At 53.4% G+C, this 16,229-nt stretch overlaps 2 protein-coding genes across 6 annotated transcripts in view; one reads left to right on the forward strand and one right to left on the reverse strand.

Moving 5' to 3' along the window:
- The window catches only part of CDH23 (cadherin related 23), a 391,288-nt gene that overhangs the window by 295,957 nt on the left and 79,102 nt on the right, over positions 1 to 16,229 (forward strand). For all 5 annotated transcript variants that reach the window (XM_039872055.1, XM_039872057.1, XM_039872056.1 and 2 more), the window contains 4 exons: positions 2,279 to 2,427; positions 10,453 to 10,513; positions 11,487 to 11,635; positions 16,023 to 16,158. In XM_039872055.1, coding sequence (XP_039727989.1) covers positions 2,279 to 2,427; positions 10,453 to 10,513; positions 11,487 to 11,635; positions 16,023 to 16,158 — 495 coding nt within the window. The remainder of the gene's footprint in view (positions 1 to 2,278; positions 2,428 to 10,452; positions 10,514 to 11,486; positions 11,636 to 16,022; positions 16,159 to 16,229) is intronic.
- CUNH10orf105 (chromosome unknown C10orf105 homolog) lies at positions 2,419 to 7,270 on the reverse strand. The gene is given in 3 exon segments (XM_039872063.1): positions 2,419 to 5,705; positions 5,708 to 5,992; positions 7,150 to 7,270. Coding segments are annotated over 2 exon segments (369 nt in total). The 5' UTR covers positions 5,988 to 5,992; positions 7,150 to 7,270; the 3' UTR covers positions 2,419 to 5,616.

A 16,229-nucleotide genomic window follows, 5' to 3' on the forward strand; every position in this document is an offset into this window, starting at 1 on the left:
TGGCTTCATCCTCTCCCTCACATGGAGACAAATCGCTGCTGCTGCTCAGGCCTTAATCCTCTTGGGTTCAAGTGCAGCAGCGGGGAGACAGCACTTGTCCCTTTCCCCAGCCGAAGCCGCAGATAAGCTTTGATTAGTTCCACCTCCCCCACTGCCTGTCCCCGAACCCCTTGTCATGGTGCGGGGGGTGGGTAAGATGTGCTGGTGAGTTAGGCCTAAATCACATGCCTGTCCCTGGAGCTACGGCTGGCGGGAGTAGGGGTGGGGGTCAGACCAACTTGGGACCCCAGGCCTCATAGTCGGGAAGGGAGGGTTTCCAGAGAGTCCTTCAAGGACATAGAATTGCCGAAGAGAGCGGGGTGGTACTGATGATGGGCAGAAATGAGGGAGGCCCACCACCTCCCTGAGGGCCAAGTGAGGTTTCAGTATGTAGAGAAGCAGGCAGGACATTTCAGGCAGAGGAATCAGCCCATGAGATGGTCTGGGGTGGGGAAAGAGCCGTGCACACGCGCATATCCCCGGCAGCCTGTGATGGGGAGGGGAGACTGCGACAGGTAGGGCTGGCTTGTGGAAGCCTAAATGTCAGGCCAGAAGTTTGGTCTTTGGTTTCCAGGCAGCAGGAGCTCTTGAGGGCTCCGGAAGGGAGGAAGGTGGTGATGAGACCTGTATCCCCAGATGGCTCTGGTCCTCCCAGAAGCACCCAGTTCTGTGTTTGCAGTGAGCTCTGGGTAGAAAAGGAATGTGCTCTCTGTGCCTCACTCTTTCCAGCCAGCAGTCTCCCCCGGCCTGCCCACACCCACATGCATCTTCCCTCTGTCTTGCTCTCCTCCAATCCTGGGGCAGCCACACCACCCTCTGGCGACCCATCATTCCCCTGAGTCCAGCCTTCGCATCAGGCACTCGCTAGCAGGAGAGGGCTCAGTCAGACTCAGACCTTTTTGGGGTCCCAGAGTTCATACCATCCCCAGCCAGGGAAAATAAGCAGTACCCCCAGGTCTGTGAGATTGAGAGGTTCGTCCTGGAGAGGAGCTTAGGAGGGCAGGATGACTCAGGATAGGTGACTACACCCCAGCGTGTGATCAGCTGGCCTGGGGAAGGACAGCCTCCACTGGTCCTCAGCCAACTCCAGCTTCCTGTACTCTTTTCTGGGGTGACTGTCCTTGCTTGGACATACAGTGCTTGGCACAGCTCCTTCCTCCAGGGAGGATGACCCAATAGCTGCCTTTGGGGCTGAATCACCTCCCCAGCCCTGGGAGGGGCCTGCAGGGAGCTGACGGGTCAGCACCCCTGACTACATTAGGCTTAGAAATCAAGCAGGACCCACATCCCTGAATGCAGAGGGCCCACAGGCCAAATCTGTCCCATAGGCATGTTTGACCCATCTCGTGTTTCATAATGAATAACCATTAGTTATAAACATTTAAAAGTCAGGAGATTTTATTTAAAAGCTTGTATGTTTAATTTCTCTTAAGAAATCAGTTCTAGTGTCACTGGGCTCACATTCTGCCTGTCCACTGTGGACTGGAAGAGAGGGCAGCTGCCCCTTGAGGTAGGCCCACCCAGATGGGCACCCATGGATCTCACCCTCCTGGCCCTGAGCAGTTGGGTTTGTGATCTCAGGACCTGTATCTGTCTCCTAAGGCTGCTGTAACAAATGACCACAAACTTGGTAGCTTAAAAGAACAGAACTTTATTCTCTCGTGTCTCTGGGGGCCAGAAGTTAAATTAAGGTGTCAGAAGGGCCACAGTCCCTCTGAAGGCTCTGGGGAGAATCCTTCCTTGACCCTTGCAGTTTCTGGTGGCTCTAAGTATTCTTGGCTTGTGGCTACAGGACTCCAGTCTCTGCCTCCGACTTCACATGGCTTCTCCTCTCTCTGTCAAATCTCCTTTTCTTTCCCTTATAAGGACCTTTGTCATTGGATTCACGGCTCACCTGGATAATCCAGGATATGTCATCTCAAGATTCTTAATTATATCTTTGAAGATCCTTTTTCTCAATAAGTTTACTTTCACAAGTTCCTAGAGATTCGGCAGGGCTATACTTTTGTAGGCCACCATTCAAACCACTTCCTGCCTCAGTTCCCATCTCTATCAAATGGAGATAATATCACCTTCTCAGTTTGTTGTGAGACTGAATGAGCTGGAAGTGCCTGGGACATATTAGATATTGTTAATGTTCTTCTTAATCTAAAAAGGAAAAGAGCCACCTCTGCAGAGCCCAGAGTGGCACGTTCACCCCTCAGGAATCTAACAGCCCATCCTCCATTAACTCCCACAGACAACGGCCCAGTAGGCAAGCGGCACACAGGCACAGCCACTGTGTTCGTCACTGTCTTGGATGTGAATGACAACCGGCCCATCTTTCTGCAAAGCAGCTATGAGGCCAGTGTCCCCGAGGACATTCCTGAGGGCCACAGCATTGTTCAGGTAGGTGGCCGTGGCCCTCTGGCACAGCTGGTAGGCTGGGGGCAGGCAGGGCCACCCTCAGGTCCAAGCACGCATGCTTAGTGATATCATGGCAGAGAGGCATGGAAACAGGAGAGGGTCCAGCTACTGCTCCAGAAGTAGCCAGTGCTATGGGGAGAGGGAGACCCAGGCCTGTCCTCCCTCCTGAGGAGAGTAGGCCCCCAGGTTATGTAGCTGAGGCCAGGGCCCTGGCTCCCCAAAAAGCATAATGAAGGCCTTAGCCCTCCTCTTCTCCCCCGCTCTCTCACAGCCCTCTCCTCATCCCCGACCCCACCCAGAAGAGCCTTTCAGAGCCGGGAGGAGAGGTTAACGTCACATTTTCCCAGAAAGGAATTGGGAGCCAGGGCCCAGCAAGGCCCAGAACAGAGCGGCTTTCATGAGGCCCTTGGCCCAAGTTCCCCTCTTGAGAAATAAACAGGCACAAGAAGAAAGGGAGCAGACTCAGAGGGAGAATGGGGAGGACCTGAAAATGAGGCTCTGGTGCCCTCCCCGAGCAACCAGAGGCCTCAGTTGCTGGGTGGAGAGGGATGCTGGGAATAAATCACCCTCTTAAACAGCTGCGAGGGTTTCTGACTTAGAGGCTGAGCCAAACACAGCAAGTCTAGGCCTGTCCGCTAGGACAGGCTCCGGACTTGGGAGACTGGGAGTGCACCCATCACCCTGCATTAGAACCAGGAGAAAGGCAGGAAAGGGGCTGGGAGCGGGGTGCTGAATCCCAGAGGCACCAAGAGTCCAGGAAGCCATGGGGGTTTGCAAGGGTCTGGGGCTGGTTCCTAAAGGAGGAAGCTGGAGGTTCTCTCCCTTTGGGCCTCTACTCCTGTGGGCTTGGAGGGCCTCTCTCCTCTAGCCTAGTAACTACCACCCCAGTTCACTGACAGGTCTCCCAGGACAAGCCTGGGAACATACCTGGGGGGTATGGCAAGACCTTCGAGAGCCCCTCTCCCCGTCCCCAGCCTTTCCTTCTCCTTCAGGCCTCAGGGCAGCCTCACCAGCCCAACCCTTGTGTCCAGGAAGAGAACACCTAGTGCCAAGCAGAGCACCTGGCCAGGGGATGACGTGGGGGACTGAGTATAGGTAAATTCATCCTGGGATGTCTCAGAGAGGCCCTGGGGAAGGGAACCAGGAAGAGGTTAACAAGCTGGAAGAGGGGAGGCCTGCCCCACTTTTTAAACCTGAAGAATTGGTTTCTGTTACACAACACGACTCACCCTGAAATCCTAGAGCTTATGAGTAATAAAAGGCAGCCCTGGAATTCTCCCCATTTCTCAGGGGGAAATTCAGGCACTAGTGACTTCTCCAAGGCCCTGGAAACAAGTTTCTGGCCAAGCAGGACTCAACTCTCTGATATCAGATTAACCTGGAAGGAAGGCACAGTGGGCCTGCTTGAAGAGAAAGCTTCTCTCGAGGGGCATTTGAGGGAAGAAGAGGGTTCCCACAGGACTCTAAGGCTTTGGGGAGTAAGGACACACCCAGACCACACCTCCCTTCACTTAGTACACGGAACCTTGTACTTCCGTGCCCTGGCTAGTAAGGCAGAGTGAGGGGTCGGACACAGTCTCGCCCTCTGTGAGCTCCTAGGCTCATAGGAGGGAGAAGACATAGCAAGGATGACCCACACCGCCAAGAGAAGGTGATCCCTGTCCTCCCTCCCAGAGGTATAACGAGTAGGTCCAGTCCCAGGCAAGAGGTGGCTTTCAGCTGGAGAGCAAAAAGGGTTTCCCAGAGGGGGTGCCTTGTGAAACATAAGGCACAGCCAGGGGAGGACAGATTGTTCAGTTTGTGTGGTGTCTTGGGTCAAGATGAGGCTAGAAAGATACTTTGGAGCCAGCTCTCAGAGGTCACTGAACTAATTGGTCCAGACTAAGGAGTGGCTTTATCCAACCTGCAATAGGGAGCCAGTGATGGTTTTGAAACTGGGGAGTGGTGAAACTAAAACGCACTCTTTGAAAAGACCTGGCTGGCTATACTGTGGGTCATAGCAGGGTGGGGTGGGCAGCCCCGTGGCCGAGTATAAGGTAGTCCTGGCCAGCTGACTCTCTGGGGTAAGTGCTAGGCATCTCAGACCCCCTCTGCCTAAATGTAGGACCCAACCAAAGTATAGAGCCCTGCCCTTGTGAGGAGAGGTTGAAGGCTAGAGATCCTGAGAAGCCCAATTTCGGGATGAGATTGCTTCGACAGGCAGCCAGTCAATGAAGCAGTCACCAAAAAGACAGACAGTACACCCACTGTGGTCCAGGCCTGAGATACCATAGCTGTCCTGGAGAGGTCTGGACCATCCCACCCAAAGAGAGGCTCCCCCTTTCCTGGGTGAGGCATGGAGCCACTACGATGTGTCCTCAGAGCCGAGGTGGCATCACCTTCGGCTAGTGACAGTGCATCCTGCCACCGACACAGCACCAGTCCTGGCCTCTGCAAGGAGCTTCTCAACCCATTATCAGTCCCTTCCCGATCCATCCTGGTGTGGGTGCACTGAACGGGGACCACCAAGATCAAAATTGACTAGACAGTCTTGAGAGCCTCACTTACCCCTCCTCCCAGCAAGCACCCAGACTCCTGATCCACCGCAAGGGTGCTGGCTGCTCCCCTCGATTACTAGGTGAATGCTGGCAGGGCCCAGGAAATCTGAGGAGAAGAGTCCCTGGTCTCCCTTTTGCTTTGGATGCTGAGTTGGCCCAGAGGGCAGGACAATAACTTGCCCTTAGTGTAAGTTGAGTATTTCACTTGGCCGGAGGGAACCTTTGGCCATTTGGCAACTCCCACTCGCATTCAAGCTGGTTTTGGCACTGGGGGTTGGGCAGGGCTTCTGTTAGGAAGCAGGGGCACTGTTTCCTGGAGATGGTCAGTGCCTGGTTGCCAGAGAGGGGCCCTGGGGACCCTAGGTTGTACTGTCCAGAACCTCTGATCAAAAGTCCAGATGGCTGCAGGTTCTGCACAGTTGGTCCAGCAGTCTTTCAGCAGGTAGCAGCTAAAAGGTCTGCAGAGAGGAAGGTATTCTTCCAGGGGCTGTCTCTGGGAAAGGCCACAGGCCTGGGCACACAGGGAACCACTGGTGGGCAGCATATTGCCCAGGGTGTTCGGATCGCTGTCCTCTTGCAGCCTGTGGTGCCAGGCTGTGTCTGAGGGAGGAGGATCCATGGGGAGGAAACCCCATCACATTTTGGTAGATTCTATGTGTTCCCAGCTGTGGTCATCATCACGGTCTGGCAGGGGGCGTTGAGATGCAGCAGGATGGTCACGGCGAAGCTGTGCAGGGAGCAGCGCAGGGAGCCCAGGCGCTTCCAGAGCCGGAGCTGGGGCTCGCTGGGGCTCCCGGGATGGTGAGGCATGCGCTCGTGAGCCTGGCGGCTCGGGTCCAGTGCGGCTGGTTTGCAGAGGGTCATGAACAGCAGACAGGTGGCCAGCAGGAGGAAGATGCTGGCCAGGGCAATGAGCACGGGGAGAGGGTCAGCTGCCTCTGATGGGCTCCCTGGAGTGACAGGAACTGTGAGGAAGGTGCGGGGGCTGGAGGCCTCTGTACTCATGGCTCCTGCAACAGGAATGGGACAGAAGCTCAGAGGCAAATCAGCTGAACCTAGAGCTGGGGAGGGAGGGGGACACTAATGGGAACTGGGCGCTGCTAAACTAGCTGCGGATAACATCATGACCATTTTACACAGAGGCAACAAGTCTAAGGTCACACAGTAAATAAGCGATGGAGCTGGGGCCCGAACTCAGGTCCTCTTTCTGCTATACCTCCCTGCCTGCCTGCTGAGGAGGAGATAGAGTAATGTCTTACCGGCATCTTAAAATGAATTATTATGAATTGCAAAAGTCTTACACCTGAAAACTTGGGATCCAAGACCAACTCCATCAATACGTTTCTCTGTGACGCTGGAATGAGTCATAGATAATAGGATTCTGCAACTGGCAAGGACCCTAGCAATTATCCGATGCCAAGGTACGACCTGGGAGCCCGCCCACTAGTGTGTTTTGTTTGGTTCTTACAGTATTTTTTTATAAATTTAAATTGCAAATATTTTTAAAACCACAAACAAACAAAACTAGAGTTTTCACATAAGCGTCTGAATGTCTGGCACCCCTTGAAATTTCAGAATTTCAACGCTGGCAACGTTATGCCTGGCACCCAGGGGCTGGGGCTGAGCAGCAGCTGCCTCCTTTAGAGAGGGCACTGGTCCCCAGCTGACCACACTCCCCACAGTCCCACTGCACACCTATGTCACCTCCGTGGCCCCATGGAGTGGCCCCATTGGACTGCCCAGAAAACACCCTGTTGGTGTTTTCTGGGCAGTCCAATTTGCTCCTATGACAAGGGAGGAAACTGAGACCCAAATAAGGGAAGTCCAGGCCAAGGCCACACCGTGAGCCAGTGGCCAAACAAAGGCCAGAACTAGGTTTCCCGACTCCTGGCCTTAGCCGCGCTTCTGGCTTCCAATCCTCCCTCAGGGCTCACTGAGCTGGTCTGAGGACAGGTGGGAAATAACCTACAGAGAACAACAGAGGTGACAAGGTGGGGTTTGAACCTCCCACACACACTAGTCACCTGTTATCACTTAAGACCATCCCACTAGAGGGAACTTGGCAGATGGTCCTTACAGATCAGGCTGAGTGGTTACAAATAAACACGCTTACAGGGCCTGGCCGGTAGATAACATGTGACCAAAGAGGACAGGTGGGCAGGTCTACCTGGAGAGCACTCTCAAGGAGGTGGAGGTGCCTCGGCTAGGCTGATGGAATGCCAGGATGCAGGCCCAGTGCGGTCAGCTCTTCCAGTTTCCCAAGAGAAGCCAGAAATCTGAATTTTTAAGCAAACTTAAAATGTTATTTAAATATTAGTGAGGTTTAAATGTTGGCAGTCAATTCATATTGGGGAGTGTGGAGATTGCAGAGACCAAACAAACTGGATTGCAAAAAATTCAAAATGAATTTTCAAATATTTAAAACACTACAACAGCCAAAGAAAACACATTAGCAGGCCATATCCAGCTTTGCAGTTTGCAGTTTGTTTCTACAAACACAGGACAGGAAATCCCCAAAAAGGTCCAATAATAATTGTGTTTTTCTCTCTGACCTTGGAGACTTTCGTGAGACTACGGATAGAAGATTTTCCCTCCTTTCTCCCGACTTGCAGCTTAGTCTAACTCAGTCAAGCGTTTCTAGCACTTGGTAGGAGGAAGGTCCTCAAGTCACATCAAGGCTCTGCAGGTGGCTGCAGAGTCCATATCAGCAGGCAGTGGGGAGTGGAGGGGGCCTACCCCGTCCTCACCCTCCTGAGCCCCCATCCCCTCCCCCAGACACTCACCACAGCTGCAAGACCTAACTCCCGACTCCCTGTGCCCAGCCTCCTTCCTGCTTGCATCCTTGCCCTGTGCCCAGCCAACCGAGGGCATCCAGTGTACCACCCACCCCAGCCCCCACCCATTCCCTAGCACCACTCCTTCCAGGATTTCCAGGGAGAACACAACCCCTCCCAGCTCCCAACCGAAAACTCTGATCCCTGACCAGCTGCCAGGGCCTCTGCCTTGCTGGTGTGGCCTGGAGAGGCAGCCAGACGTGGGTTGGCCCTGCCTTGAATCTGAGCAGGGAAGAGGGCTGGGGCGTGCCCACTGTCATCTCCCACAGGGAGAAAACTAATTGTCTCTCTATCCTACCCTGGGCGTTGCTTGGCTGGGAATAAGAAAAGGGCAGTTCGAAGTGGGAGAAGTCTCAATCCTGCTAGTCCTACTGTTATTTCAAGTCTTCTCATGGATCTGGAGACCTTATCAGGCTAGAAAAGCAGGTCCTGGCTTCAGTCCTTAATAAAAAGATAAACAAGGCTTATAATTAGCATCTGAGTAATTCCCTTGGAAGCAAGAGGTTCTGAAGTGGTTGAAAACATCAAGCCACCCTCCCTGAAACACATGCAATGTCAACTGTGAGGCCCCCTTGATGTCCCCTCTGCCCAGCCAGGCTGGCTGGTTCTGGAGAAAGGAGGCCTCCATCAGACCAAGGCTAGGAATCGCCTTGAGGGCAGGTGAAATCTCTTCCATGCCACTGGAGTCCAGGGCACTCTTGCAGGCCCTGCTCTGGACATAGCTCCGCAAGCTTAGTCTAGAACCTTCTTTCTTGCCTCAGAGCTCCATAAAGCAGGGTCTATGAGTAGAGGGACTGCCCTCACAGCATATCTTGCTGTATGGCCTTAGGCTAGCCACTGCCCCTCACTGGGACTTGTTTTCACTCTATACTAAAGCAGAGGGATTCCCCAGGTTTGAGCATACTTTCACATGTTCCCCCAGAGGACCCCAACAAGGGTCTGGCCCCACTTTCCTCACCAGGCCTTCTTCTGCAGTCCCCCAAGCACTAACCTCAGAGCCAGCCCTCAGGAGTCCTGAGCTGGGTGGAAGGTCGTCTCAGCTTTCCAAGAGAGGCCCGAGAAGCACCGGGCGCCACCTGCGACCCCAACCCACCCCGGGACTCTGCAGTTCCCTGCGTCCCTCAGTCAGCCAGGCTGGGCAAAGTGGGCTGTCTCCCTTTACTCTCCTGCTGGACTTGGCTTTGTCTGAAAGAGTTGGGGCCCTGCCTTGGGGGAGGGGACACCCAAGAGGGTAGGGATGGCAACTGGGTTGGACAAGGGAGAGGGGAGCTGTGGTCTGGAGCCCTCCCAGGGCCTCACTCCAGCCTGTCTCCTTGGAGCCCTCTGGAGGGGTTGGGCAGGGGCACTTGGGGAATGCTGGAGGAGGGTTTCAAGGCCTCCGCAGCCCATGGCTCTCACCTTCCCCTGGTGGACATTTGAATGGTATCGTCTGTCAGGCAGCAGCCAGTGGGTCACTATTCAGTGCTTGCCAACCCCCAGGTTACCAGGGAGAGGGGCTCACAGCGGGAGGGGAACAGGCAGAGAGATGGGCCCTGGTAGCCCCTGAGGCCCCTCCTCCCTCCATCCTCCCTCCATCGCCCTAGTCCTCTCACCTTCCAGGCTTCTCTCTCAACTTCCCAGAAAAGTACTTTCCCTTTGAAAGTGTCTGGCTACAGACATGAGGAGTGAGAGACATGTTCAAAGGTCAAAGAGATCACTGGGCAGAAAGCCTAGGATTGAGGGGCAGCCAAAGCTGTGCTCTTCATAGTTTGGGTGAGCTCTTGGAGACCCTCCAGGCAGTGGCTCTCCCCACACCACCCCCGAGAGACACACACACACACACACACACACACACACACACACACGCCTCCCCAGCCTCCTTCTTCCCCAAAGCCAGAGCTTCCCTGGCAACCAGCTACCTCCTTAGAAGCCTCAGTCTTAAGTAGCTTCTCCATCAAGGACCCCCACGCTCCCAGAAATACAACACAGTGGGGCAGGGGAAGTTGCGGCTCTGCCTGAGCCCGGGGTCCACCCCCTTTTTTGGAGCCCTAGTTTTTGGTATTTAGCTTTTTCCTCCTGCCCTTAGCCCTTGATCTCAAAAGGAGCATTCTTTGCACAGCTCCAAATGGACCCTCCTGTGGACTGTCAAAGTCCTTTAGATGACTGAGGTGTCATCCAGCCCCTTCTCTCAGATGACAAAACTGAGGTCCAGAGAGGTGTGGCCTCTTCAGGGTCACCAAGTCAAGAAGCGCTCACACAATTTACCACCCTAGGTGAGGTTCCTAGGCACTCAAAAGGCTAAAGGAGGGAACTGTGGAGGTATGAGCTGACCTAGTCAAGGCTGTATCCATCACCTACCTTCTCCCTGTCCTCCCCAAGAACCTGGAAGAGAATCAGGGAGGAGAGCTGGCAGGTCTCCCACCACAAACAGAGCAGCACAGAGACATCTACAGTCAGATGTCCTCGTGGGGGATGAGAAACACAGACATGTCCCTCTCTCCCGTCCCGCATCTCCGGCCTCTCTGGGAAACCACAGGTTTGGGCAGGATGGGTTGGGGGTACTGTAGAGGGAAGGAGAGAAGCTCCACAAACGTCTTCTCTCCCCCTTCTCGTGGGGCGGAATTCAAGGAGTGACCTCATATCTCATTCTCCCTCAGTTAATGGCCACAGATGCCGACGAGGGCGAGTTCGGGCGTGTGTGGTACCGCATCCTTCATGGTGAGTGGGCTGCCTTTGGGCGGCGGAGGCCGGCCTTCCTGCTCTTGGGATGGCAGAGCTTCTCTAGGCTCCCAAGGGCCTGGGAGGTGAGGTCAAGGAAGCCCCAAGTACTGTACACGCGAGCGGGCCAGAGAAAGGAAACAGGGACATTCTTCGATCATTTGCACCAAGTTGGATGTTTTTTAAGTGAGGGTACTGCGTTTGATCACTATGCTCTTGAAGTTCCTCATGTCCCACAGTAGGACATTACCCTGAGAGAGGGATTCTTGGGGACAAGTGCAGCCCCCAGCAGCAAGCTTCCCAGAGACTGTCATTGGCGCAAAATGTGTCATGTGCCCATCCCCAAACCAGTCACCTTGGACCGTGCTCTCAAACTTCCCAAAATGAGTCTCATTGGCCAACTAGAATCATGTGACCATCCTCAGCCCTGAAACAATCACTGTGGCCGGAGACTAAAATATGCTGATCTGCTTTCTCTTGGAATCAGAGTAAAATCACCCCTGTGCAAGGCATATGCACTGAGTGTAGAGGAGGGTGGATACCCAGAGGAAAATCAGGGTACCATTACCACAAATGGATGCAGGACCAACCTGGAGATGTCCATGAAATCTTGGCTTCAGCCACCACAGAGAATTTGGTTTTAGTTCCTCTCTGTGTAGTGCCCAGATCCCTCTGAATATTGAATCCAATGACACTTCTGGGTATGGGTTCTCAGAGGACCCCCAGGCTTCCCACAAGGAGGACACATAGTAAACTTCTGCCCCCTCCCTCCCATCCTGTCAGGCCAGGAGAGCATGGGGCAGAGGCCTGCTTGCCATTGTGGGCTTTGGCCAAGCTCCTGAGGCCTCTGGGCAGGGTCAGCATTCTGGGGGTCTGGGACCCCTTCTTCCCCCCGCTCTCTGCCCACCCCATGATTCCATGAGGATCCTGCTCCAGGACAGAACTCATGCATCTTTTCTATCTCTCCCTACAGGTAACCATGGCAATAACTTCCGGATCCACGTCAGCAGTGGACTTCTGATGCGAGGACCCCAGCCCCTGGACCGGGAGCAGGACTCATCCCACATGCTGATAGTGGAGGCCTACAACCACGACCTGGGCCCTATGCGGAGCTCTGTCAGGGTGAGGTCGGGGGCGGGCTGGGCAGCTCTTGGATAGCCAGTCAGCAGATCGTGAAGCCCTACATCCCCTTTAGCACTGACTTCAGGGCTGGGCCAATGCCCTAGGTGAAGAGGAGATGGCCCCTCTCTGGGGCCTGGTGGGGCAAGGCTATCGCTGATTTAGGTGCTGAATGACACCTGGAGCTAAAAGGTACAGTGGAGGGTGCCACAGGCTTAGCCCAGCCTAGGATCTTGGCTCTGAGCCTCGGTTTCTCCAAATGTGGAAGGGGGCCAATGATATTGATATCTGTCCAAAAGAATGAAAGAGGTGTTCTTACCATACTAACCCCCTATAGTCACATGACTCTCTACAATGAGCCACGGAAATCTCATATATGTGATCTTGGAGATGTAGATGTTGCCAACTTCATTTTACAAATGAGGAAACTGAGGCACAGAAAAGTCATTAGCAATAGACTTCTGAGCTCAGGTCTTTTGAGTCCAAGTTCAGTGCTCTTTCCACTGAAAGTGTCCCCCTAATGCCCTGGTGACAACTTCCAGCTGTTCTGTCAAATTTAGTCTTTTCTGCCCACCCTTATTCACCTTGGGCCTCTCCTCTAGGCAGCTGAAATCAAATCAGCCTTCATCTCCATGAATGGTCAAAAACAGACACACAAATATTCCCCCCAGCTGGGCTGGTTTACGCACACGCCTACCAAGTGGCAGGGGAATAACTGAGATGACCTCTCAAGGTCACCCCATCCTACCCCCACTGCATACTCAGCAGCTCACAGCCCCTTCCCCTAAACCGGGTGGAAAGTGAGTCAGACCCCATACGTGAAGAGTAGGAGGGAGTGGGAAAAGTCAGGCCAAGGGACTTTTTTACCCAGAACTGAGTGGGGCAGAATCGGCTCCTCTTATCAGCCCTATCTCTACCCGCTGTTTCCCTCAGGCTGGAAACAATGAACAGAGGCCTGCCTGGGGTCACCATCACGCAGGGGTGCTGGGGAACAGGTGACTCAGCCTTGGCCCATCCCCTGCTGGTATCCCCAAAGCTCTGTCCCGGAAAGAGATGGAAAAGGGTTCCTCATGGCTGCCCCTTCCCTCCGAGTGAGATCTACCTAGGTGGAGATGGCTGAGGGGGCAGACCCCTTGGATTTTTATACCTTGGGGCTACTTGGAACAATTCCAGGGCCCTGGTGACTAAAGGTGAAACCATTACTTGAACATACACTCAGGCAGTCCCACACAGCCACGCTCACCTGCATGACTGAGTTGCTTATTCATGTGATCACACCCACGTCAGAACCTGCTCTTTGTCGGGCCAGCTTCAGGCCACAGAGTGACTGACATTAGCATAGCTTGGGTGGCTCCCTGGACTTCAAGCTGCCTAACCACAACCCTCCTTGTGGCCCCCTCGCTCCTCACCCTCCCAGGAGCAGGTGAGCACCTCTCTCCAGCATTGCGGCTGCAAATCTCTTTTAGCCACGTATCTTTAAAAATAGAATGCAGCACCCCAAGGCACTGTGAAAAACAGATCAAAGCCAGGCTGTGCCAGTTAGTGCCAGGGTGGGACATCCAGAGCCACACCAGCTTGGCCACCCTCCTTTTGCTCCTCTCCTCAGGAATCCCGAGGAATAATAAACCCTCATATCGTACTTACTCTGTGCCAGGCACTTTCCTTAGTGCTTCACGTACTTGAACTCATTTAATCCTCGTATTAGCCCTATGAGGTAAGCACTGTTGTTATACCCGTTTTATAGATGAGACTGAGATAGAAAGGGATTGGCCAACGTGTTTAGGGTCACAGAGAGGTAAAGATAGAGGCACCAGGCAGTCAGCCGGGCTTCTCTTAACCACTGTCCCACGCTCTCACACAAGCCTGTTCAGAAGACTGCTGCCTTATTCCCAGAGTCATACTGAGGTGGGAATGTGGGAGCTGGCCCATGCGGTGGGGGCTGCATGGCCCCTGTAGTACACAGCCTCCATATACCCTTGAGCCCCAGAAAAGTTGGGACCTTCCTGAAGATGATGTGGAGACTCCAGCTTTGCCCTGGATTCATTTTCCTGGGGACCATCCACATTCTCCAGTTCCTGCCTCAGAGAACAGGGACAGGCCAGATGAAAGAGCCAGGGAGCACGGAGTGAAACGCTCCTCATGGAGACCAGGGGTCTCGTACACATTGCAAGTATGCACACACACACGCATCCCCTGTCCCATCCTCGATGGAGGGCACAGCACTGGATGGAAAGTGGGGCTGGTTCTCCAGGGAGCCCAGGAGCTCATTAGCTGAGCTCTTCTGCTCAGCAAGAATTCGGCAGACCTGTGTGTTTCCTGTACATCTGGGTCTCTCAGGTTCGCAAACCACATACCATTTTGCCTTCTGTCTCTGCTGCTAAAAACAAAGCCGAAACCAACCAGAGCGGCATGTTGCCAGCCTCATTGGAGGATGGGCCACACCCAGGCTCCATGTTTACCTCCCTCTTCTTTTTATTGTACTGTCAGACTAGCCCTGTTTTCTCCCTTCGACCTTGAACTCAAGGCCATTTGGACAAGCGGACTCAGGAAGGGGAAGGCTCACAGTTTTGAAAGATAGATGGTTAGTTTCTGTTTACAGAAAGAGTTCCCGAAATTCATCCATGCAAATTCCTCCCCACACCCACCCCACCCAGGATCTGCCCAGCCAAGTTCCTGGGGAAGCCAAACTTAGAAGGTTCCGGCTTGTAAACAGCTGTGTTCTGGAGTGGGCACTTTAGTTTGCATAGTGGGTTCTGGGTGCCTGCATGTGAAAATCTGATGACACGCCAGGGCTACAGGAACCCCAGGAGCAGAGACGTAGAGAAACCTTTATCCCCGTATACATCACCTCACCCTAGCTCTGCCACCCCACCCACCCCAGAATTCTCCACCAGTTAGGCCGCCGTTCCTGCTTATACCAACAGAAGCCTCTTCACTTCTCTCCAACTAATTTCCATCTAAACCTAGAACAGAAGCCAGGGCTGATCCCAGGGGCAGTGATCAACTAGAAACTAAATATTCGTGTTCTTGGATAGTCTGTGCCTTGGGCTCCACCGTTAGTGCTGTGACCACGTGTAAAATCTGTGTTGTGCATCATTGCTCCTGCCCCATTTGCTCCCCCTCCACTCTTCTGGCAAGTTCTGCTGGCCCTGGCTCTGTCAGGCTGGAAGGAGGGTGTCTCTCCTGTTCTAGGGCCAGCTCGCCCCCAGCATAGAGTGAAGAGCAGTAGTCTTAGTAGACTGAAACCAGAAGAACCTTTCCAGCCCTCTCAGTTACGGGAGGCCTTGGGCGAGTCACTCCCCACCTCTGAGCCCCTGTCTCCCATCTGGGGAAAAGAGTCAGGAGCCCCGGGCTCACTGCTGCTTCTGGAGCACCAATACTCTGTGGTTGTAACTCCCACCATACTGGTCCTTCTGGACCCAGCCCTGGTTCTGCCCATCCATGGGCCACACCCTCTCCATGCTTCTGTGTGAGAGGTGGGGGCAGGTGGTGTGACAAAAAGAAGTTTACATCTCTCCGTAAACATCTTTTAAACTTTCGTTTTTGTTATGCAAGATGCACATGTTAATGAAAGAGAAATTAGAGAGTATGGATAAGCAGTGATGAAAATTATGCATAATTCCACAATTCAGACATAGCCACTGTCCTGGATGACATCCTCAGAAGCAAATCCTGACATAAGGATTGGTGTGAAAGCGCTTAATAGCAAGTGTTCCCAGGAAAAGCCTGAAGGGACCAGGAAGGAAAGACAGCAAAGTAGCACAAAGGGAACTTTGACCCAGTTCCACAGAGAGCTCTGGAGAGAGTCACCATTCCAGCTCGGGAAGCTGGAATATTTATACTGTGTGCCCATCAGTCAGTAGGTAAGGCCTGCCCCAGGGGACGTAATTCCCAGACACTTCTGCTCTCTGAGTGTGGGTTCCAGCAGCCTCAGCGGGTGCTGACCACTGGCAGTGAAAACACCCAGAGAAGATGCCTGAGAATCTAGAGGAGTTAGAACCGACATTCTCTGCTACAATCATAATTAACAGTTTTATGTCAAATACCTCATTTTGGTATTTGAATGAGGTCACTTTAAACCTTTTCAAGCACTTTTGCAAAGTCCGGATCATTTTATCTTCATTACAACCCTGGGAGTGACATGGGGCATGAATTATTATATCAATATTACTGTTTCATAACTGAGAAACCTGATGGCTCGAAAGATTTACTAATTAGTCACAAGTTCCCACAAGGTTAGTGGCAGAGCCAAGAGTAAGATAAAGTTCTTTCCTCAACAAATGATGTTTGAGCACCTGCCATGTGCCAGATACTGTGCGAGGTGGGAGGACACGGTAACCAACCGGACAGCCTCACTGACTGACCTTCTGCCCCGGTCTGGCTCCTACAGGTGATAGTATATGTGGAGGATGTCAATGACGAGGCCCCTGTGTTCACGCAGCAGCAGTACAGCCGCCTGGCTCTTCGAGAGACCGCAGGCATTGGCACATCGGTCATTGTTGTTCGAGCCACAGACCGAGACACTGGTAAGGCCAGCAGGGGAAGCCAGGGGGCCCCATTCCCTAGAATGACCCTCCTCAGCTTACCCCTCCTGCTC

This window comes from Pteropus medius, unplaced genomic scaffold, assembly GCF_902729225.1.
Source record: "Pteropus medius unplaced genomic scaffold, Ma_sr-lr_union100, whole genome shotgun sequence".
Classification (NCBI taxonomy): Eukaryota; Metazoa; Chordata; class Mammalia; order Chiroptera; family Pteropodidae; genus Pteropus; species Pteropus medius.